The sequence below is a fragment of the Rosa chinensis genome, chromosome 2 (assembly GCF_002994745.2).
Source record: "Rosa chinensis cultivar Old Blush chromosome 2, RchiOBHm-V2, whole genome shotgun sequence".
Classification (NCBI taxonomy): domain Eukaryota; kingdom Viridiplantae; phylum Streptophyta; class Magnoliopsida; order Rosales; family Rosaceae; genus Rosa; species Rosa chinensis.
Window position 1 is genome coordinate 49,982,165 of NC_037089.1, and position 23,206 is coordinate 50,005,370.

At 37.5% G+C, this 23,206-nt stretch overlaps 2 protein-coding genes across 5 annotated transcripts; both read right to left on the minus strand.

Annotated features, from left to right (window-relative positions):
- Positions 1-6,754: 6,754 nt before the first annotated feature.
- Positions 6,755-7,548, minus strand: LOC112184454. The gene is made up of 3 exons (XM_024322717.1): positions 7,249-7,548; positions 6,889-7,153; positions 6,755-6,786 (listed from the first exon to the last, which is right to left on the minus strand). Exons 1-3 carry the CDS (start codon positions 7,546-7,548, stop codon positions 6,755-6,757), a joined length of 597 nt encoding a protein of 198 aa, XP_024178485.1.
- A 694-nt stretch (positions 7,549-8,242) lies between these two features.
- Positions 8,243-18,312, minus strand: LOC112186183 (replication protein A 70 kDa DNA-binding subunit B). 4 transcript variants are annotated; one of them, XR_005807463.1, is made up of 13 exons: positions 17,044-17,295; positions 16,814-16,966; positions 16,436-16,709; positions 16,211-16,313; positions 16,000-16,124; positions 14,921-14,990; positions 13,036-13,047; positions 12,826-12,955; positions 12,596-12,747; positions 10,624-10,995; positions 8,938-9,031; positions 8,771-8,808; positions 8,245-8,420 (listed from the first exon to the last, which is right to left on the minus strand). XR_005807463.1 is itself a non-coding variant. In XM_024324535.2 (12 exons), exons 2-12 carry the CDS (start codon positions 17,047-17,049, stop codon positions 10,306-10,308), a joined length of 1,488 nt encoding a protein of 495 aa, XP_024180303.1. In that variant the 5' UTR covers positions 17,050-17,125; positions 17,803-18,312; the 3' UTR covers positions 9,612-10,305. The 4 variants fall into 4 exon arrangements, 2 of the variants coding, with proteins under 2 accessions (XP_024180303.1, XP_040371471.1); XR_005807462.1 differs by having other exon boundaries at positions 8,243-8,420; positions 8,771-9,031; XM_024324535.2 differs by lacking the exons at positions 8,245-8,420; positions 8,771-8,808; positions 8,938-9,031 and adding exons at positions 9,612-10,396; positions 17,803-18,312 and having other exon boundaries at positions 17,044-17,125.
- Between the last annotated feature and the right edge of the window lie 4,894 nt (positions 18,313-23,206).

A 23,206-nucleotide genomic window follows, 5' to 3' on the forward strand; every position in this document is an offset into this window, starting at 1 on the left:
TTGAGCCGCGCCATTATCTCCTGGAGGGGCAGAGAGTGAAGGAACTGAATATCAGCTTGAGTCTCTGCACCCTCTCTAGCCTTGGTAACCACCATTAGCTGGACATGAAGTACAGGAACAGCCATTCTGTAGCTTGAACCCATTCCTTCAAAGAGTCCATCCCTTCTCATCCCTCCAAGATTCTATCAAGAAGAGAAAGGGGGAGAAGGAGGTGAGAACCAAAGCCTCTTCCATCTGGAGGGCACAACACGGGCCTGGTCCAGAAGGAAGGAAACAGAGGAGGAAAGACGAACCTCAACTTGGCTTCCCTCCCTTCCCCGATTTGCTCCAAGTGGGGGATCCTAATAAAGATGATCTCGCATGATCGTGGACCTCACACTCGGAGTCCCCCCTCGTGTTTCTAAACCAATCTGAAGCCTGGCATTGTTATTGCAAGATTCCAGATTGAGAAACAAGGGGTTGCCTAAGATTACGCCATAAGGCCTAACCCAGGCTTAAGATTACGCCATAAAGCCTAAAATTTAGAGGCTAAAGGTCATTTCATGAGGGGAAGATTTGTGAAGAAGGAGAAAGAGAAGCAAGGACTGAAAGGCCATTTCTTGAATGTTTCAGAAAAATTTGTTACGAGTATTCCTTGCCCAAAATACAACAATTTAAAGGGACTTCAGGAAAATCCCCACCCTTGGATGGATGGTTAAAGAGTCAAACCGATGTTAGTAAATCGAGATTAGTGATTCCAAATCTCGGGAAAAAAAGGGACTAGTAGCATGTGAGGAGCGGTTTTTAAGGAGTTAGCTATTAAAAGAAGAGATTATTGGCATTTGAGGAGACCGACCAGTTTATGAGGGGGCCTACAAAGATTGGCCTGCAAAGCTCAATTTCAAACAAAGTTCCTCCACGTGGCGTTTCGCCTCAATAGCACCAGCTTCGGCCTGAGTGGCCCGATCTCTGATACGGGCCAGGTTGCGGCCCATTTCTTCAGAAGCAGTCAAAGGCTCATTGAGTTGAGCTTCTTCTGCAACAATCGCATTCTCAACAAAGGCTAAATGGGCTTGGAGGTCCTCGATTTGAAGTCTGAAGTCAAACCTTTGGATTTGTAGTTCCCGCAGGCGGATGGATCGTTCATTTAAAATATCGCGGGAGATGTCCATTTCTCGAGAGACACTATTTAAAGCCTCTTGAGCATCCCGAGCCTGGGCGTTCGCGGCCGATTGACGTCGGCGGGCCATATCAAGTTCATTCAACAGATCATCAATAGCACTAAATTGCTGCAGGGTCAATACCTTCTCCTGGCGAAGATACCTTAAAGCTTCCAAGACTCGCGGGAGGATGTCAGTCTCCAATACCCGAGGACCCAGATGTTCGTGAAGCACCATCTTAGCCTCATCCACAGCAGAAGGAGGAGTTACCTCCAACACCCTCATCAATCTCTCGAATCTAGTAGGAGGAGGAGGTGGTGGATGCGCCACAGGATCACGAACCACCAATGCAAAAGGGTGGACAGCCTCTTCATTTTCTTCATCTTCAATAGGTTGGTCTATCCCTTCATCCGCAGGGGAATCTGGAAACTCAACTCGCGGTTCACCATGGGCATGTGGAGCAGATTCAAGCACAGGGCCCTCGGCTTCGACGGTTGTCTCATTTATTTGCGAGACTTGGGGGGAACCCCCACCGTCAGTATCATTTTCCATCTCTAGGGCGACTGTCCCGCTGATAGGACCCTCAGTGTTTGTTGTCACCTCCTCGATACAAACAGAATCCTGATCAGGTTCAGAAATGTCAGAGAGCAGGGTTGGATCTAAAAGGGAAATGGAAAGTATTGGCCAAATAGTGGCTCTTACCTCTCGAGCTGTCGGGTCAATATCCGGTACGTAGTTACCAAGAGGAAGAGGCCATGCCTCATTCACCTCTTGAATCTCTAGTACCGCGAGAATCTCTGTCGTTATCAGTTCCTCATAAGCGGCAGAAGTCTCAGAGTGGCTTTCCACGCTTTCATCCTCCGAGGAGTCGTCATCAGAGATCGTTATAAGAATGGTAGGACCTTGCAGATACTCTGTAGTGGGAGATGGGAGAGGTGCCACAGGGTTAGTTGATGCTTGAACTAGCGGGAGAATTGGCTCTTTTGCAGTGGCTGAGGGTCCAGCCTCACTCAGGTAAGAAGGATCAGTGGTCCTTTGACGGACCTGTCAAAAGATACATAGTAAAAATCCTGCCCAGATTTTAAAATTTTAATAGGATAAGACGGGGTCGGAGTTTACCAGTCGCATTCCCAGAGGTTCGTCATCTTCAAAACTCTCTTCGACGAATTGAGCTCGATCGCGTTTGCAAGCAAAGACAGCAGTGGCCTGTACGAGAAAAGAGTCATAACTCAAAAGGGGGGAAGCACCAAATATACAAGTTTGGGATCGTTCTTAACCAAATTACCCCAGCAGGATCTTCATCATGTGAAGACTCTCCCTCAGAAGTCTCCTCTGCTATTGCCTTTTGTTTCCCGGCCTGAACAGAGGCTGTCCTGCTCCTGGTAGTTTGCTGCAAAACACACTCAGGAATAAGAGCAGGAAAATCAACACAAGGAAATGAAATGGTGAAGAAAGACTAAAACTTACTGTTGCCCTAGGCTCGTGGATTTGTATCCCTGGACGCAATAAGCGAGAAGGTAGAATAGGTCGCGGGGGTTGTTCTGCAGGTTTGGAGAAGCGCTCAAGAATCTCGCGGTCCTCCGGACCAAGGCTACTCATGCCACGAAAGATCAGGACGAAAAGTTCGTCATGCGGCAGGTCCCAACAGTTCACTGACACTTCTTTCCACCAATCAGCATAGTCATCATCGACATCGTTGAGGGGGTATAGCGCTCTGACCCAAGGGGGAATCACTATCAAAGTAAACTGACTCTGAAAGGGGGCAGACCCAGGCGGGGCTAATCTCCGCCAAGAGGTGTAGTAATTGGCAGAATCAACCAGAGGTCAGGATACCAACTGGGCCAACCCAAATTGGCGAGCAAAGTGGTTAGGGGCGTAGAGCTCATAACTTACGCAATCAGTGGTAAGACGAATATCCAAGCAGGAGATGGCGCGACGAAAGGCCAGGATGGCTCTTTCACTATGATCCCGTCCATTGGGCAGAAAGCCATCATCAAGGGGAGGAGGGAATCGCCTAGAAAGGACTATTTTTGGGTCCGGCATCTCTCCCAGCAAGTACAAGTAAATAAAACACTCGGAGTAGGGCGGAGTTCGATACCTTACATTGCGGCAAAGCCAGTTCCCCAAAAGGGAATTAACTGGAGGTTCCTTTGGAATATCGCCGCGACGGAAGAGAGTGAAATAAATCTGCAGCCAAAAGGCAAGGATCCAGAAGGGGCCACTAATGTCGGTATCAAATGGGCACATTACGGCTCTATAAAGAGAGCGATATAACGCACCCAATACAGGTTGCCCAAGGCCAACGCAAATACCATTGTAGAGAGCAGTGGCCAGAGAATTCCAGGGCCCAGTAGGTTTGTTGGAAGAAGTGCAAAAGATAAATTTGCAAAGCCAGAATTCCAGGAATGCGATACCTCATGTATGGTCACGCTGGGTGCAGTAATAGTTGCGCCAGAATGGGTAGGATTTGCTGTGATGCCCTCGACCAGTCATATCCATTCTCAAAGAAAATTGAATGCCATCAAACTGACCATGCACATAGGGGTCAAACTCAATGGGCAACCCCGTGATGGTAAGAACATCCAGCAGAGTTATGCTCATCTGCCCAAACCGGAAATCGAATGTATTGCTGGAGGTGTTCCAGAAGCAAAGAGCGGCGGCTAGCGGTGCAGCGCTAGTATTATGGGGAAGACAGAAGCATAGATCGATGGTTTGGGTGATACCCACCGCATCCCATCGGGCCAAATCTCTCGCTCGGACCTCCTGATACCAAACCTTTTCCTCGGGAGCGACGGTAGGCCAGAAGCCCACTTTCTTCCTTGGTCCCCAACTGCTAAAATCACCAGGCACCTGCCGAAGAGCCACTATAGGACGGCGGATGGGAAGCCCATAATAGGCCATAGCATCATCTGGCAAACGATCGCGAGGTGTGGGACCCAGACTTGCTTGACTATCATCGCCACCAAAGCCCATCAGTCGGCTTCTCTCCTCTCCGGTCTGACGTCTACATCGAATACTCATGTTAGTCCGCCAGTTGAATGCGGCTTTCTCAGTGATTTCATCTGCCTGATCGATAACGAATGGTTTCTTGGATGCCATTTCTAGGTCGCAAGGATTACTTCTCCATTACACCTCGATTTATAGCTCAGATATTTTGGTGATTAATTTATTAGTTGGGCCAGTGAGTGGCCCTGGTTGATAATTAATGAATCATTATTCCATCTTGAGAATCGTATCTAAGGCGACAGTGAAGATATTCCACCTTTTCTTACCACCGCAGGGCCAGCATAGTGGCTTGATGTTTTTTAATTAAAACATGATTAAAACCGATGCGGTTTTAGATGCTAAAGTTGCAGCAAGTATGGTGGTTTCACTAGGTCACACGTCATGATGTCGATAGCCATGATCCAATCATCCTCTTCGGCATAAGACTCGCAAAGGATTAAATGACAGCAAACAGTTTGCTATTTTACATCTTATGTCGCCAAGTACTATAGGCCTTGATCAAGCCAGGAAAGCGGCTCCAACTCCAACATTTGAGAAAATCAACAGAGAGCCAGCGAACAAGGCAGATACTTGTTGCTATACACATGGCGAAGCAACCACCAAGGAAGAGAAGGATCCTCATTCGCGATCAAAAGCAGTCTCCTTCACATGAGGGGCAGGCTAAAGTTCTGATCTCCTACAACCTGTCCAACTTTCACCAATTCACTGCATACCAGAGATCAGATACATGGGGGCAATAAAGTTGGCAAAGGAAGCGTCAGTTCATGACAAAGGCAATTTAGTAGTGGCATTCAAGCTTTATGGCCTATTTAGAGGCCTATATGGAAACAGTCAAGCAAGTACAAGTGGCTTTGGAAACAGTCAAGACAGTTATTTTAAGCCGGTACCAAGCCTGTTGCGGAGACCTTTGAATAGTGTTGATTCAACAACATTATAAGAGTAGTGCTGATTCAAGACCTCTTCAGTCAAGACGAAGACCTTTGACTTCGAGGTCTGGGGGGCAATGTTTGGACCCAAAATGAGCATTTTGGCCTGACAAGGCACGTCTTGGAGAAATTGAGCCAATGTCAGTGGCTCAAGCTATATATTGTCGACAAGTTCGAAATATATATTTAGAGGCTAAATAAAGCCTACTATGGAAGTATGAAAAGTCAACTTTAGCACATTTTCCTACTTCGGCTAGGAGAAACTGAGCTAAACAAGGAAGGAGCTAAAACTAACCAAATGAAATCGAAATGAGCTAAAACTTTCCAGATTAAATCTAGAAAGCCCAATGATCATTTCTTATGAAGAGTGCCAGAGCTAGATTTGAGTGGAAGGCCTTCAAACAATCAGTCCAATCTTTTACAGAAGCAAAACTGGAAAACTGGACCTGTAAGAGGTCCAGCAGCATTTCCGGCCCAACCACATGGAAATAAATTCTGAAATTTTACCAGGATGATCTAGACTCATAGTGGAACATTTTTTATGAAGAAGTCGAAGGCTCATTTTGAAGTCTTGTTGGATAAATAATTGAAGGAATAAAGGAGCCGAAAGTGATTCAAAATCACTCCAAAATTCATCATTTTTACCTCCATTATCTCCATTTAGTGCTCCACCTCCACCTCCACTATCTCCAATTAGTGCTCCACTATCATTTGTTTAATGCCAACTGCTTTGGCATGGTGGCCTATAAATAGAGGTTACAAATTCATCACAAAACACACATTCACAACATCAAAACATCTCTAAGATGATCTAAGTTCTCTCTAGAGCAACCTCTCTAAGAGCAACTCCTCTCATTCTCTTTCTCTTACCGGTGATCACACTCCTAGTCCTAGTCTTCTCAGAAGCCGACTTTCAGTGCCACCAAACCCAAACCAGCCAAGCAAGGACAACGCCCTAGCAACCCAGCCAAGCTAAAGTCACGCTTTAGCAAGTTCTCCTCACTTCCTAGTGGTTCTCGCTCTGCTCGATCTACAACATCGAGTATCGATTGTGATTTTGAAGAAGCTCAGCAAAAGTCCTCACCATGAGGCACAAAGAATCCCACGACGAGGTTGGTGCTCTCCTCGTCCACAATCGCTTGAAAGAAGTCAGGTCAAGGGACACCCCCGACGACCGCACCCGAACGGTGCTGGCACGCCCGAGCAGAAAAGAGACTGTTGACCAGCTACAACAAAATTGGAGCCAAACAGCACGATTGTAAAATTTTCATTTGAATAGAAAAATTAATTTGATTTTTTTTTTATCAGATAAACAACTCAAATGTTATAACTAATATTTCATGAGTCGAACTCATAAGTTATAAACTGAAAAAATGGTATTGGGTAATTGATTTTATTTTAATTATTTAAAAAATTAAAATAAATAAAATTCTATTAGTTTTTAAGATTATTTTCAAATAATTTTTTATATTCCACTATAAAAAAGAAAGAAAGAAAAAAACTCAAAAAATATTTTTTTTCATAGTTAAAATAGGTTCATAAACTCGTGGAATCTAATAGGCTACTCCTTACTATTCACCATTCTATTGACAAAGTAATGAATAATATTGATCTAATTCATTTTTTCGGCCCCCATGTCCAGAAGTTTCTGCGTCTGTCACTGTATGAAACCTCTTCCACATTCTAGTCCCTTTCACTCCATTTTTCCCTTATTCCTACGTCATGAAAAATAGTGAAGTATTAAGAAACATTCTGAAGATTTAAGGAAATATGTACAAATTAAGCGCTACTTAAGGAAATATGTACAAACTACAAACCTTTCGAAGAGGCCTCATGAGGTACTGTAGAAGAGGTAGCAAGAGGAACAAGGCTCGACTCATTAGTTTGGATCCTACTCCTTGTCGTTTGTAGAAACAAGGCAAGAAGTGGATCTACTTCTTCCGTCCGAGGCTGGACTCTACAGATATCTCTGACGGCTTGAGTCGTAAGGCTTCCACCCTTTGGCCAATGTTTCCAGAATAGAACGAACTTGCATAGGCATTCTTCTTCTCCTTCCACACTTCGATGCTTCTTACATTTCACCTAATGATTCAAAATCACAATCAATGTTTTATGGTTGTTCATCAAATTAATTTGAGAAAACCGTAAGAGTATATTATGAGCGTGAAAATCCTCACCCGGTTCACAACAGCATCATAGAAGCGGCAATTGTCGGGTGTAACAGAAACGGCGGCACACACGAGCATGCCCTCCACCACGTTCGGGCATTCCGAGTCCTGCACCTGAATAGACACAAGCCTGAACCTCGACAGGAAGTTCGTCATGTGGTTAGCTGACGTTAGGTCCTTGGCCTCGTACACTTCGTCGTACTCGTCTTCAAAGTTGCAAAACTTCACTGTTAGCCGTTCCGCACTATTGTCTTCCGTATAAATTTTGACGGCATACCATGCGTCGTCCACTCCAGACCTGAACTCCATTTCCATAGTCATCTCTCACTTCAGAAATAAATAAATAAATATATATATATAGGATATTTCTCAGGTGCGGACGTTCATACCGAAATTTCGGTACGGATTTCCTGTTTTCGACCACTTTCCGGCCACATTTTTACATCTTAACCGTTCAGTTTTTAGGTCATAATGTATAGATCACCTCTGCAAATTTTCAGCCAATTTGGTGATCGTTAAGGCATCCAAAATTGCAATTTACACAAACGGACCGAATCTGTCAAACCGGAACCGTTCGTATTTATAATGGTAAATTGCAGTTTTGGATGCCTTAACGATCACCAAATTGGCTGAAATTTTGTAGAGGTGATCTATACATTATGACCTAAAAACTGAACGGTTAAGATGTGAAAATGTGGCCAGAAAGTGGGGGAAACCGGGAAATCCGTATCTAAGAAAAGGTACGGACGTCCGTAGGGGAGACGGACTGATATATATATATATATATATATATATATATATATATAACTCCCTTACTCACAAAAGATGCTAGTTAAACAATTGGTTTGTTCTGTGAATGGTACAATTCATTTACAGGGAGATGAATTAATAGGGCAAGGAATGAAGGGTGGTAGGTCCGAAGAGGGTTAGTGGTTGATGTTCTAATTAACACTAGCAAGATCGCCCACGCGTTGCTGCGGGGTTGACTATTATGAATGAAATGGAGAAAAAGTGATGATTGAAGTGAAGCAGATGTTTGGACTTCATATTGAATCAACTTCTCTATTGAGACTTTCCGGGAAGATCCAAAGGCTTTAGTATTGGACTTCATATTGAATCAACTTCTCTATTGAGATTTTCCGGGAAGATCCAAAGCCTTCAGTATTATAAGCGCAAGTACCCTTCATCGACGAAGGAGAAATTGTTACACAGAGGTCTTTCGCACCTAATCCAAACCTAAACTATCAAATCTTCAAAACAACACAGAGGTCTTTCCTCTGTTCTTGCTTTCACCCTCCAAGAATACAGCAGAAAGTTCATTGGACTATTAAGTTTATGTCTAAAAATAGGATTGCTTTTTCTTAAATCGATTTAGATTGAATTGATTAACAATATTGTCTAAAATCATGATGATTTTTGGACTATTAAGTTTATTCAAAATTAGGATTGCTTTTTCTAGAAAACAATCAACTTGAGAGATTAAAAACAAAATAAACAGAAATTATCACGATCAGAGTACAGAACCCCTCACCTGGTTGGTCTAGCACAATTCTCTTCAGTGACAAATTCCTGTAGAGAAGAAATAGTTGTATGAGGAGTTAAAAATAAAATCCGACAATGAAATTTCAATTTTTTATCAGTTGATCACTACATATATTTTAAAAAACAAAGTTCAACTTTAATTTTAATAAAACAGACCTGTTATACAAAAGTGCAGCCTTAGAGCACAACGAAGTTTAGAACCTTAGCCTCTTTCGTCCTAACTTAACAGTTAATCAGCTGAACCTTCACTCTAACCAGTTGCAGATCAACCGATGACAGTTTCCATACACACAGTTATCAAAACAAAAACCAATACAACAAACATGAACAACAATGAAGTATTTTAAAGCTTAATCAAAATAGTATTGATGTTCATAATTAGATTCCGAATTCACATATTTCAAACAAAAAAGGATCTTTAAAATGAAATGATTTCATACAAAGAGATAGTTCAATTTTAAAACAAATAAAAATTTTGAAGGATAGCCCTTATAATTTTTTTGGTATTAATGCTGGCGGCTGACCTTGATGCTCTGGACAAATCCTGGCTCTTATAATTATATCGCATTGTTCAAATCACGACTCTCAGAATAAAAACACCATCACATTGTTCAAATTTGACAATAGCTACCTAGTTACTCAGCTGCTATATACTGAACCTTATTGTTCCTATATCAATAAAATAAAATAAATAAAATAAAAAAACTAAAAGCTCCACTGCAGAAAACTAAACCAATCAAAGAAACTAAGAAATTTGTAAACATATAGTTTTATCTCTAATTGCATTACATATAGGTTTATAGATGAATCGTTATCTTTTGAATGTATGATAGTAGCTTGGAGCACAGAATCCATCATTATGAAAAGCTGAATCTGAAAATTTATGTAATAATGATTAAGTAATGTGTGTTACAAAAAGAATTGAATTAGAATTTTCAATCATGCTGCAATAAATGGTTAGAATGTCAGCAAAGTGTTGTTTAGAGATTGCTATGAGTGAATGAGTGCATTGGATATATAAAAACAAAGGTATATAATTGAATTTGATGGTTAGTTTTAAATGAGTAGATATGGAAACAGATGATGTGATGAATGATGAATATATTAGACTGTTGTAGAGAGAAGAATGGAACAGAATGGAATATCAATATTTGTAACTTGAAAATATATAAACAAAATTTAAAATAAACAGTGCAATGAAATTAAAGGAATGAAATCAGAAATATAATGTGTCATACATTGTTCGAAGAGTAAAAGACATTTTACAGACATATATTACATTGAGTTTCAACTTTGCTTAATTGGAGTTATAACAAAAATTGCTAGTTTTGTAACTTAGTCTAGCAATTACTCCAATCGTACAAAGGATTTTGACTGATCAGTTTGCTGCATTTGTCCAAAAAGTTAAATTACAATAGTTGCAGATAAACAAAATGCAGTGAATGACATTCATTCAGATGCATTGAAAACTGATCACTCTGTTGCGTGTCCAAAAAGATACAAAAGAGAGTGAAATAGGTTCACTCAGTCGGTTTTTTTTTCATATTGTTCTTTCTCTGGGAATAATGATGTTGATGAGGACACTACTGTGGTAGTGTGCTTGTTCTGCGCATCACTTTAACCAGAAGTAGATGTGGTTAGAAATATTGGGAAGCAAATTAAGGAGAGAGTATTTAATGTTCACGATAAGGTACGTTATATAATTTAGGTAAAGTATTATTTTAAAAGTTGTTGTAAATTTTTAATAGATGAATGAATAATAAAATTAATAATTGTAGGGATTAAGAAGGCGTAAAATAAGTTATTTAAAATTTGATAGTGTAGGTAGGATTTAATATATACCTCTTCATCCTTTTTTCAGAATCTGAAATGAACAATGCTCTGCTGCTTCCTTCAGTCATTCTCTTTCTTTGATATGAGAGGCGATCTGGTGTGGCAGTATTTGGTTCAGCTTGTGTTGATGATGGAGCAGCTTGGTCATTTGGGAAGATGTTTGTTACCAGCAATTGACCATAAGAGTTCACCTTTATCAGAAATAGGTAGGTTTGGTCAATAACTTTTTCCATTTCTTCTGGTACAGTTTCATGTGTGGGGTAGAATCGTTTGTTAACCAAATTTTTACAGCTGATCCCAAACAGTTGCTCTGCTTCTGTTCCCATGATCATGACTGTAGCTTGATTAGTTTTGTCATAAATTGTCATCTCCACTCTATACCTGTAAAGAGAGCAGAAAAGGTATTTGTACATAAGAAATGAACGACAAAAAAGTAAAAAGACAAACAAATGGGAAAAGTATCTAGCAATTTTGTCCAGACATAATTTAAATTATAGTCCATGGTCATAACCATTCCTCACATACTAAGGTTATTTTTCAGTTAATCCTTTTGGACATCTTCACACTAAGTCAAATTTGAAAATTAATCCTTAAGCTGTCAAAAACACAACCAAGAGATCATCATTTAGTCATCACATTGTTACATAGCGATTTGTAGATTTTGAACAAAACTGCACAATATCTCTAAACATTAACAATCAATGTCCAAGAACAGCCAAATAACTTCTATTTATTTCGTTAATTAGATTTCTATACAGTCATCCAATCGTATCAGATTATTTCGTTTAATGAAAGTTAATGAGATCTTTGTTTCCAAATCCGTAATTTTCTTTGAAATTTCTAATACTCTGTTTCTAGCGCTCATGTATATATAGTATATATTCAAACTGACCAACCAGAAAGAAAAAAAAAGAACATAAAAGGAATTGAAAATTTTTAAACCAAAAAAAAAAAAAAAAACTGAAATCTCTATCTTTTAATTTTTTCAATCAACCATCAAAATCGCAAAGTGCAGGACAAACAAAGTACTCAAAAGATCACAATCTGTATCAATCAAAAGACAAAGTCGAGAACATGATGCTAAACTCAAAACTATAACCAAAATTGGAGAAACCAAAACCTAAACTCAAATTCAAGTTAGAAGACGTGACTTGAATGAATAACATGACTAAACTTGACAAAGATTGCCTCTTTGGAAACACATTGCTAATAAAAATTTTGACACACTGTAGATTGCAGATAGTGAAAATCTTTGCTTCTTACAATAGTAACAATTAATATGCTGCTGCTGCTTATAATATCATATTACCAAATATATATATATATATATATATATATAATCCCACCATCACATCCCTATACGTTCTCATTATGATCGTCATATAACACCAAAGTTGATACAAAGTTCTTAAGTTACCAAAATTGATAAAACCATTCCACTCAAATACCTATATCTCTAACCCCAGCACAAACAAAACTAAAAGAAGAAGAACACAACAGCAAAAAAACACAAATTTCTGAACCTGCAATCCCTACTCTCCAAACCAAACTCATATCTATTACTCCTTTTCTTCCTCTACCATTTGAACACACCACTGAATCACATTTGGAAAAAAATTATATTGCTATTACAATACTTAAAGGCCTCAGCAGATACTAAATCTTAGCCAACTCTTGAAGTAACCATTATAATAGCAATTTGAAAACTAAGAAAATCATTTACACAAACCACCTTTAAAATCAAAAGTATAGATGGTGACTTATTTTCAATCAGATTGGTTAACATTGATTGGGATTGATTTTCAATTGGCTAATGTTTAAAACACTAATATTTGAAATTGCCATAAAATTTAGACTAAGCAAATTATACCTAAAGCTTTAAAATTAAATTATGGAATCAGATTGGTTAATATCGATTGGCATTGACTGGCATATATCTACTATCTTAAACAGTAATGTCTGAAAATTATAATAGGATTACCATGGAAGAGGAATCTGTGTGTCATGGTCAATACAGCTTAATGCAGTGGCATCCTCTCTTTTTTTGAGCTGTTTATGACAACTTGAGCAACCCTTGTACCACCAACCACTATGCATGGAGAATCTACGGATAGAAGCCGTACAGTAGACCTCCTTGTACAATATAAATTGAAGATTAGAAGCTGTGTGATTGTTGAAATGAAAACGGAAATAAATGTTGTCTTTTCATACCGTATATACATCTGGATCCAATGCATTGAGTTGTGAGACTGTCATTGTTGTTTGTTGTTTGGCTTGTTCTGGTGTTAATCGCTTGGTTGGAGGAGGAATTGTCTTTACCCTGTCTCCTGGCTTGGAGAACCTGGAATTTAGTGACTGAATTAAAACACTATTGTTTTTGTGTGAGAAATATAGTTGTTTAGGTGTGGTCAAACAACTTACTCAGCTTGGTATTTGAAGAGAAATGGAATTGCTTGAATTGATTGTTGTATTTGATTACAAGAGTGAACAGGTATTTAAACTAGAGTACAAGCATAGAGAAGCCAAAACGCATGGCAGACAAGATTGAGATGCCAAATACAAAGTGTGGTAGACAAGCCTCATAAACATGCCGAATACAAGGTGTGGCAGACAAAAGCTCTTGGCACGTAGCTCAAGGATTCTTAAACTCTTGGTAGTCACTCATTACTGCTATTACGCCACCGCAAGCTGAAGGTCGGTAATCGAGCTATCAGATTGGAACTTAGTTGATAAGTATGCTCCGTAAGACTCTTGTGAAATATCTTAGCAAAGTTTGCTGCAGAGGAGATATATATATGATAGAGGTGGACTGAGATAAACAGACTACTGTCAGGGACGAGAAGATACGAACAAAGCAAAGTGAGGAAGAGACTTGAATAAAGCAAAAGAAAAAGTAGGGAAGAGAAACAAAAACAACAGAGAAGCAAGGGAGGAACATCATGCACCGGCTGGACAAGAAAAGGAGAGAGATTGGGCAAGCATGGACTCCAGACCCAAGAAGTACTGAAGGGAAGATTGGCAGTAAGTAGATGAGTTGCTAGTGTGCATCGCAGACGCACGAACCCAAAGGGTCCCTCAAATCTGCAGGCCACAGAATGGAGATAAAAAAGGAAATGTGAGCTCAATGAGAGTGGGCAAGCATGGACTTCCAGACCCAAGTAGTGGATACCATGAAGAGAAATGAACTTGCTTGATTAATTGATTGATTACAAAGGATAACAAATATATAGACTACAAAGCATAGAGATGTGCTAAACAAGCGTGGCAGACAACATTGATATGCCAAATACAAATTGTGGTCTTGAACTCCTAAATGTCTTTTGCATGTTTTGTCTGATCGTTGAGAGGTACTCTTATTATCCCCCCGCAAGCTGATGCGGTGATGAGGAGCAAGCAGCTTGGAACTTGGAACTAAGATTTGCAAAGCAATGCTTGAGAAGTACTTCGGTAAAGATATCGGCAACAGTGGCTAGATTGGAGAGAAAACAGAGAAGAAGTAGACATAAACACAGTGGCTGAAAACACAGAGAAGAAGCAGCAGAAGAGTTGACACACTCCAAAGATGAGAGAGATTGAAGTAGTGTGCAACAGGTTGAATTTTGAGAGAAGAGTAAATCCACTGTACCGCAGACGCACAAACCCAAAGGGCCCCTCAAATCTGCAGACGATGGGATGGAGCTGGGATTGAAGTGCAAGAAAGAAAAGGGAGTCAGCTTGTTATAGTTCATCGGAGACGCTGCTCTGGCATGGCTCGGCATGGTTCATCGGGACGCTGCTCCGGCATGGTTCATCGGAGATTGAACTAAGTCATAGATGCTGCAATCAGCAGAAGAAGTTGATGAAGATATGAGGAGAAGGGTTGTTGGGATTGGGTGGGGAATTGAAACAAGATGCTTCTGCCATGATTGTGTTGAATTGAAAGCTGAACTAAGAAGAAAGATTCGGAGATGCTGCAATTGGTTTAGACCCGTGGGTGCATGGAGAAAAATTACTCCATACACCCAGGGAAGGTTTTGGAGATCAAAGGATCAAGAGCTGTTAAGCAGTAGCTCTGATACCATGAAGAAAAATGGAATTGCTTGAATTGATTGTTGTATTTGATTACAAGAGTGAACATGTATTTAAACTAGAGTACAAGCATAGAGAAGCCAAAAAGCATGGCAGACAAGATTGAGATGCCAAATACAAAGTGTGGTAGACAAGCCTCATAAACATGCCGAATACAAGGTGTGGCAGACAAAAGCTCTTGGCACGTAGCTCAAGGATTCTTAAACTCTTGGTAGTCACTCATTACTGCTATTAGTATTCCTGTGTTTGTTGAATTTGTGGGTTTATCAGTATGCAAGAGTGAGTTGTACTTGATGCTTGAATTTGTTCTGCAAATTGTGAAACCAATTGTTTATGAAGAAATTGAAACAGTTTTTATCAATCGAACAGCACAAAATGTAAAGAACTTTAAACAAAGCATGGAACAAATATAAATCAGACTACTGCAACCTATAGCAAAGTCTTCTTTGGCTCTCGATCGAGGCTTGTAGAGAAAACCCTCATTTACACGCCTTGATCGAACCAAAAAAGACTTTAGTATGAGGGAAATTGTTAAATGTCTCTATCAATCACTCCTTATTCCCAGACTTTCATTCCACTGTAATGACAAACAATTCCCTCCAAAGACTCCAACCCAACAGATAAACCTTAGAATGCAAAGTTTCTTCATAGAACTTATTTAGGATAAACAATTTCAATCACATACTCTAATACATTGCTAATTTGTCTTGCTAACTTTAACATGTATCGATGTAAATTATTATTTCTGTCGCCAATTAGTCTAAGAATTCGTAAAGAGTCTACACCCTTTGACAGAATTTTGGATTCACCATTCCAATTGCTGTTCAAATTTTAAAACATATGTACACATGTAAAATTTTGTTTGGTACTGACAATTCCCCATACCAGTCTTTTAAAACAATTGCTGTGCAGGTGATTCATGAACACAAAAAGATACAAACTGTCCTACCCAGTTCACTATGCACACATGTAAAACTTTGTTTGCTACTGACAATTTCCGATACCAGTCTTTTAAAACATACTCTAACCAACCCACCCACATAGTTAAACTGTACAACCATCGCAATGAAATCGAAAAGGCTAGCTTGAATCCCTTTAAATTGCAACCCATATTTCAAATGAAAAGAAATTAATATCTACATTATAACAATGTAAGCTGAAGTGAAGAAAGAGAGATATAATTGTTTTGAACACAGAGGACAAAAATTTTGTATCATGAGGTGAGATAAGCCAACCTAACAGATGATATTAGATTGTTTAAAACTAATTCGGGCATGCTCTGATGAAGAAAAGTAATGTGGTATATTAAATTCTTACGTCTGAATTTTGTCACTCTTAAGCTTGTGATCAGAGCAAGTATTGCTGAACCTGATGCTCCAATACTGTCCAGATTGAATTTTCTTGCAGCGTCACCCCATAGAAATATTTTGAGATCTTCCCTCCTACATTTTTTCAAAACATGAAGTCCACCCATCCAATGACAGAGTTGAGAAATTTATTTGTTGAAAAGATTATGGATACAATATACCTTAGGTTTTCAACAATGAGTTCAAGCTTTGATTCCATCTTGTCTGTGTCTTTTATAGGGACTTGGTATTCCGGAGTGGCTGATTTGATGCAGCCATAGATATCTACAATTAAAACAAAGAAAAAAAAAAGAGGGACAAAAAATAAAGGTTTTTAGTATGGTTTTATATTTGGCACAATGTATTAATGTAAAATAAAAGCGTTTTATTCAGTATTTGGAAATTACCTATGAGCAGTGGTTGCTGTTGAACCTGTGGTGCTAATTCATTGAACTCAAGAAGGTGGAATGAATATTCTGGGATTGGAGGGACAACGTTTTCAACCAGTTCAAATTTTGTTGATTCGTTGAAACACAGCTGGACTTCATGATTTGCAACTTTGCATTTGGAAGGATCCCTTCGTGTATGAAACACAGAGATGTCATATATTCCTCCTTGTTGCATTGTGTTGGCAATATGAGGATAATCAGATTCATCAATCTTGGCATGGATTGTATCTCCCTGTGTTAAATTAGATTGAAAGATTAATAATGATATTGGAGACGCATATTGGTTCAAATTTTCAAGTCATTGAACTAATTTTATATGGTTTGCAGCAAAGTTACCATTTCATCAATTAGAAGATAGTGGAGGCCGTCGTATATGTCACTTTGGAATCTTCTTGGTCTCCACATTCTGGACACTCGAACTCTAACCTTCAAAGTCAGGGAAAAGGGTCTTATGTTTCGGATCAACGTCGGTCTTGGATTTCCTTCATTCTGTAAAATCAAAAATGGTGCTTAATATTCACAAATTATTGAAGTTAAGGAACAAAGATAATTTAAAATGGACTTACTGCCATTGCTTCGCTGTTCTTCTTACAGCGACTTGATTACAACTGATTTGTTGTTTGTTACAATTCGGAGAAATAGTACTGGCTAACATGGTATGGTAAAATGAAACAATAAAGAAAATCAAGACCAATATATTCATAGGTTCCAACTATTTTTAGGGTAGAAAATAGAAAGAAAACAAAAAGCAAAGATAATTTATAAAATAGAATAAGTATGAACTATGAAGGTGAAGTTGATGAGGTAGATGGTTATAACAATGGTATCAGAAGATATATGATGTGAAATTTGAGATATTACCTCTTCAAGTAATAAAAAGACCAAAGAGAAAAAAAATTAAAAAATATTAATACAAATATACAAATGGTGATGTATAATGGTGGAAAAGCCGAGAGAAGGACAAAAAAATAAATGAAACAAATTCAAAGCCATGGATATGTGAAACTATCAATTATGATAGCCATAAAATGGCATGTTCAGTAAAGATAAAAATTGCAATAAACAATTAAACTGATCTAAGTAATAAGAAGAACAGCACGGCTGTCTTTGTATGTAAGAGTGAAGGCAAACACTCCGGTAAACAAGTGTATTGTAGATGATTGAAAAAGAAGGTAGATTGTCTAATAATCAAAACATGCATGTGTTAAATACAATGATGATTTGAAAAAGGGAGGAAGATATTTGTGAAAAAGGCATTGAAAGACAACAATGGTGATGGATAAGGATGGAGAGTTCTTGAACTGTGAAAACTATGGGTAGATGACCTTGCTGTGGGTTAACAGTCGTTATGGATAAAGATGGAGACTCCGAAATTGGACAGAAGTTGTGTTTGTGGTCTATATACTTGGGATTTGAGGGTAAGAAAGTGTTGGTACAGGAAACACCTTTTTGTTACTGTTTGGCAAATCTTGTTTTCTGTACCGTGTGGCATGGCTTCAGTAATCAGTATTCAGTAAATTTGTAGCATGCGGCATGGGTTCACTGATTTGTGCACATGGGTTTTACTGACTTTGAGATGATATGTGAATAGTCCTTAAACATGTTGGCCTCAATGGTTATGTATAATTCACGTCAGCACCATAATCGATCTACATGTCTGGTTTTCTGTTTGACAGCTGTAAGCCACATTGAATGTATACCATATTGTGGGTGTCCACACCAATGTGCTATTGTTTTGTTTTAGATGGTGTAAGATTTAGAATATATTTATAAATGTTTTGTCATGCTCCGCCATTTTAGCAATTGTTTATATAATAGAATAAAAACAATAAAATATAAACAAAATATAGTTGTGATGCAGACATTGAAAATTTAATGCGGAAAAAAAAAAGATGAAAAATCAAAATCCCAGATAACTTCTACCAAAGAGAAAAGGAAAATGATAATAAATAGAATAAACATGATTAGAAACACATGCATGAAGCTCAAAGTGATGGTTTTAACTTTTTCACCAATTTCATATTGTAGTCAGACAGTGAGGACAAAAAAATTTTGAACTAAGCTTTTTTATTTCTTGATCTGAGTGGCTGAATTCCAAACCCGATCCATATCCAATGCAGAGAAGAGCAAGGTCAGAAATGACCTTTCCGCCTTCTTGATATTATCCTGGAACAGTGAGGACAAATAGGGCTTTTCCGCCCCTTATAAGAACAGTAAAACAGTATTTTTCATCCTTTATATATAGAAAAATGGTTGGATTCATTGGATATTGTTCGAATTTATTACCTTTTTTGTCCTTATATTTTTACTTCTTGAGTGAATAACACATGGCAAAAAGTTAACTACATAAGACCATCTCCAACGGTGGTGTCAAAATCTACCGTGGAGCTCCAACGGTAACATAAGGCCTGTGAAACCAACTCCAACAAATTTGTCAAATCCTACGTGTATTTGACATATCAACCCAATCTGTCAAATTTGACAGATCTCTCAAAACTGTCAAATGCCTCAAATAGCTCATCTTCATCCGTTCATCGTCTTCAAAGATTGCTTTTTTTTTTTCTTCCAGAAAGGAATTGGTCTGTTCCCAAAACCTGAACCGAAAAACTTCTTCGCGATCTCGATTTGAAATCCAAGATGGCTAGATTCGTTATTATCACGACAAGATCTAGAGCTTTCTCTCGATTTCGATATGAAATTCTCTCTCTCGATGTCGATCTAAAATCCCACATGTTGATATGTATCTGAAATTCTCTCTCTTCTCGACATTGATGTTGTATGTCGATCTCAAAGAAACTTTAGACTGCAGATAATTGAGATAGATGAGGAAGAGAAGATGGAAAAGAATTGTTGGAAAATAAATGAACAAGAACTCACCAGCCATGACGATCTTTCTGATCTCGATCTGCTTCCCAAAAACTCAAACTAAAAAACTTGTTCATGATCTCAATATGAAACAGAGGGAAAAGATGAAGAGGAGGAGTCGTTGGAAGACAAATGAAAAAGAAAAGTTGCGGTAGATTGCTGAAGTGAGAAGGAGAAAGATTGATTAATAAATAATTGATGATGGGTTGGGTTTTGTTTGCAAACCCAGCCAAAACGATGAACAAAGCAACAGTAAGAAGGGGAAGTTAAAAAAACAAGGGTTGGGTTGGTGGGTTGGATTTGACAGATGGGTTGGAGGTGAAGTCCACAAAATGCTATTTGCCAAGTCAGCTGTCAAATTTAAATTTGACAAAAAATTTTGACATCTCTTATTGGAGATGCTCTAAAGAGGTCACGATCTACAGTCTTTTTAGTAATGACATTTCTTTTAAGAATCAAAATAAGGAGATATGCAGCTTTTTGGTAATCACATTTCAGATTTATTATTATTATTATTTTTTTTTTAAAAGGAGTTTGAAACCTAGCCTAATTAGGAATTATTGTTTTGTTTATTGTGATTTTATTTATCAGCCAATAAAACATATAGGAAAAATGTTAACTGTAAAAGAGGTCAAGATATATAGTCTTTTCTGGTAATAACATTTCCTTATGAATCAAAATAAGGAGATATGCAGTCTTTTTGGTAATCACATTTTTATTTATCTAAATTAATTAGTTAAGTTGTATAATTTTTTTTTCACACTACTCATTGAGTTAAAAATAGATGTATGTGGGGTTGCTAACTTGGTGTACATACGTGTGATGTGTATAATGTCTTAAAAATAAGTTTTGCCAGTAATTAAATTGCATCAATTATTATTAAAAGTTGTGAATTAATCTTACGAATAGAAAAGACTAAACTGAATTAAAGTTTAAAACATATAAATGAAAATCTGAATATATAGATCACGGATAAATATATTTGACAAAAACTTAGAAATACCCATAAAAATGAGGAAACATAAATAGAGAATGTGTTTCAAAAGAAACCCAAGATGACATTAAGTATTTGAAAATTGAAAATTAGGTAAACATTTTTCTTTTTGTCTTGTGGAGAAAGGGTTCATCAATCCATGGTAGGGCTGTCAATTCCGACACGACCCGACAACACGACTCGAAACCTGCACGAAATAAAACGGGTTGAACGCGCACGATTAAAAAACGGGTTAGCCATGGGTTAACCCATTTAATAAATGGGTTGGCCACCGGTCAACCCACCAACACGAAGTGAACCCGTATAACCCGATTATGCTAAACTTCATCCTGAAATTTTAGACGTTGAGAGTATTTGATCATAGGATTAGACAATTTGAAATATTTTGCTTTATAATTATTGGATTTAATTATTTATAAATTATATATAATTATTTATATTATTCGTCTTGTAGAGTTTTTAGTGAATTTAATCAATGTATGCATTTTTTAGTTAAATGGGTTGCATTGTTAACCTTAATTGGTCATTTTGTTAAACATGACACAACCCATTTATTAAATGGGTTAAGCGGGTTGGAAACGGGTAACCCGTTTAACAAATAGGTTGGGTTTGGGTTTAAATTTTTGACACGATTATTAAATGAGTTGGGTTTGGGTTTGTATCTTGCGACATGACAAATACCTTGACCCGACACGAACCCAACCCAACACGACCCATTGACAGCCCTAATCCATGGTCATCCCATGCCCCAAAATAGTTTAGTCATGTTAGCCAAATAGTAAAAATATCTAAACTAGATAAAGGCCGGTTCTTAAGAAATTTATTTTCCCCCAGTCGGTAGTTTGCAAATAGAAATATAGAAATTGTATTATCACAACGTGATAAGCAGTAAAAAAAAAAAAATCAACAAACACAAAACAAAAACTTAATATGAAAATTCTAAAATCTTTTGAGGAACATGCACTAAGATATTATGGGTTTATGAAAAGCAAGAAAAAATCATAAACATGAGAGAACATGTACAGGAGATAAAGCGGTAGATATATATACCTCTGGTAAATCATTGATCCGATAAGAACAATAACTAAACTCTCCACCAGCAATAGTCATCTTCACATCTTGGCATTCCTCAAGATCTTAATTATCCGTCATGTATTAGAAGAATGAGATATGATATGTGCGATGTACGTACCAACTCGACGGTCTACGTTCATTTTATAGCTGGAGTGGAGGTTGGTGGAGGTTCTAGAATAGAGATTTTGAATATAAAAAAATAATAATAATTAATGTGACATTCCAGAAGTAGACGAGATTTGAAAACACTGTGTGCGAGTTGAAAACAATATGCGGTTTTTAAAAACATCCACATTTGAAAAAAAAAATAACTTTAAAAGAAAAAAAAACACATACAAAGGAAAAAAAGAATTGCTATGCTTTGAAATAAATAAAAGTGCCTTTGAAAATAGCCCAAGTGGTGAGAAGGGCAGAGAATTGAGTTAAGACTAGACTATATCAAGGGTTCGATCCTCCTTCAATGTTTGGGAATAGCCCAATTGGTGAGAAGAGTAGAGAATTGAGTTAGAACTAGACTATATTAAGGGTTCGATCATGCTCCAATGTAACAAAAAAATAATGGATAAATACTCATTACTACCCTAAACTTTAAAGGTAAAATCATTCAGTTTCTGCTATTCTAATTTCATTAGAAACATCCTTGCTTATTCAAAAAAAAAAAAAAATCCTTGCACTTTCAATTTTGATCCAATATGTCCAATCTGTTAGTCTTCCGTTAAGTGAGTCCGTTAACTTGCTGAAGTGACTCATGTGAGGTCCATGTTTTATGATGTGGCGATGAGATGACATGCTTAGTCAACTTAGGAGTGTACATGAACTTGATGGGCTCATTTTTGATGACGTGCTACTTTATGATTGAATGAGTTGATCCAACTACTAGAAATCTATCAAAAAAAAAAAAGTTGTCTAACAAATGACCATACCATATTCAAGTCGCAGATAAACCATCATGCTAACCTTGCATTTGTTATAAATTATCCTAAATTTTTAAATTTCAAACAAAAATTCATTAACCATTTTTTATTTTATGAGAAATAAAATACTACAAACCTTAGATTGGGAGTTGTATCTTGCAAGGCAGACATCCATGAAGATCTACAACAAATGTGTAGGGACGTATTTCTATCTTAGGACATTGCACTAAAGCAAGTCTCTTTGAAAATTCAACTCTATGAATTTGATTTCTTGATTTTCTTTCAATTTATTCATAGATATATCAGAATATATACATATAGTTCATATTTGATTCGTTGATATATTTTGGTCTATCTTTTTGTGATGTTATTTTTTGAGGATTGCACCATTACTTGCAATCCTTACCATTCATCTATTTGTCTTATATATATACATGAACAACTTTTACTTATTGAGGATTGATCCGTTTCTTACAATCTCTATTTCTAACAATCTAAGACAGAAACAACAATGGATCAATCGCTGCATGTTGTTAAGAACAACTCTCATGTTGAGAAACCAGAGAGGTTTTTAATGGAGTTGATTTCAAAAGCTGGCAACAGAAATTGTTGTTTACCTCACAACAACTTGAACTTTGCCCATGTGATTTCTCAAGAGAAACTTATGGCAGAAGAACTTCCAATCTCAAAGACCAATGGCGTTGTTAGCTAGGATTTTAAAATTGGGTGGGCTAAATTTTTATTATTTTTAATAAAATTTTACTAATGCTTTAATTTTTTTTTTTAATAAGTTTTACAAGTGACATGTTTTATTCTTTCCTTAAATTAAACCACATCATATATTAAATACATATCAAATAATCAAATTGCTAATTAATAATA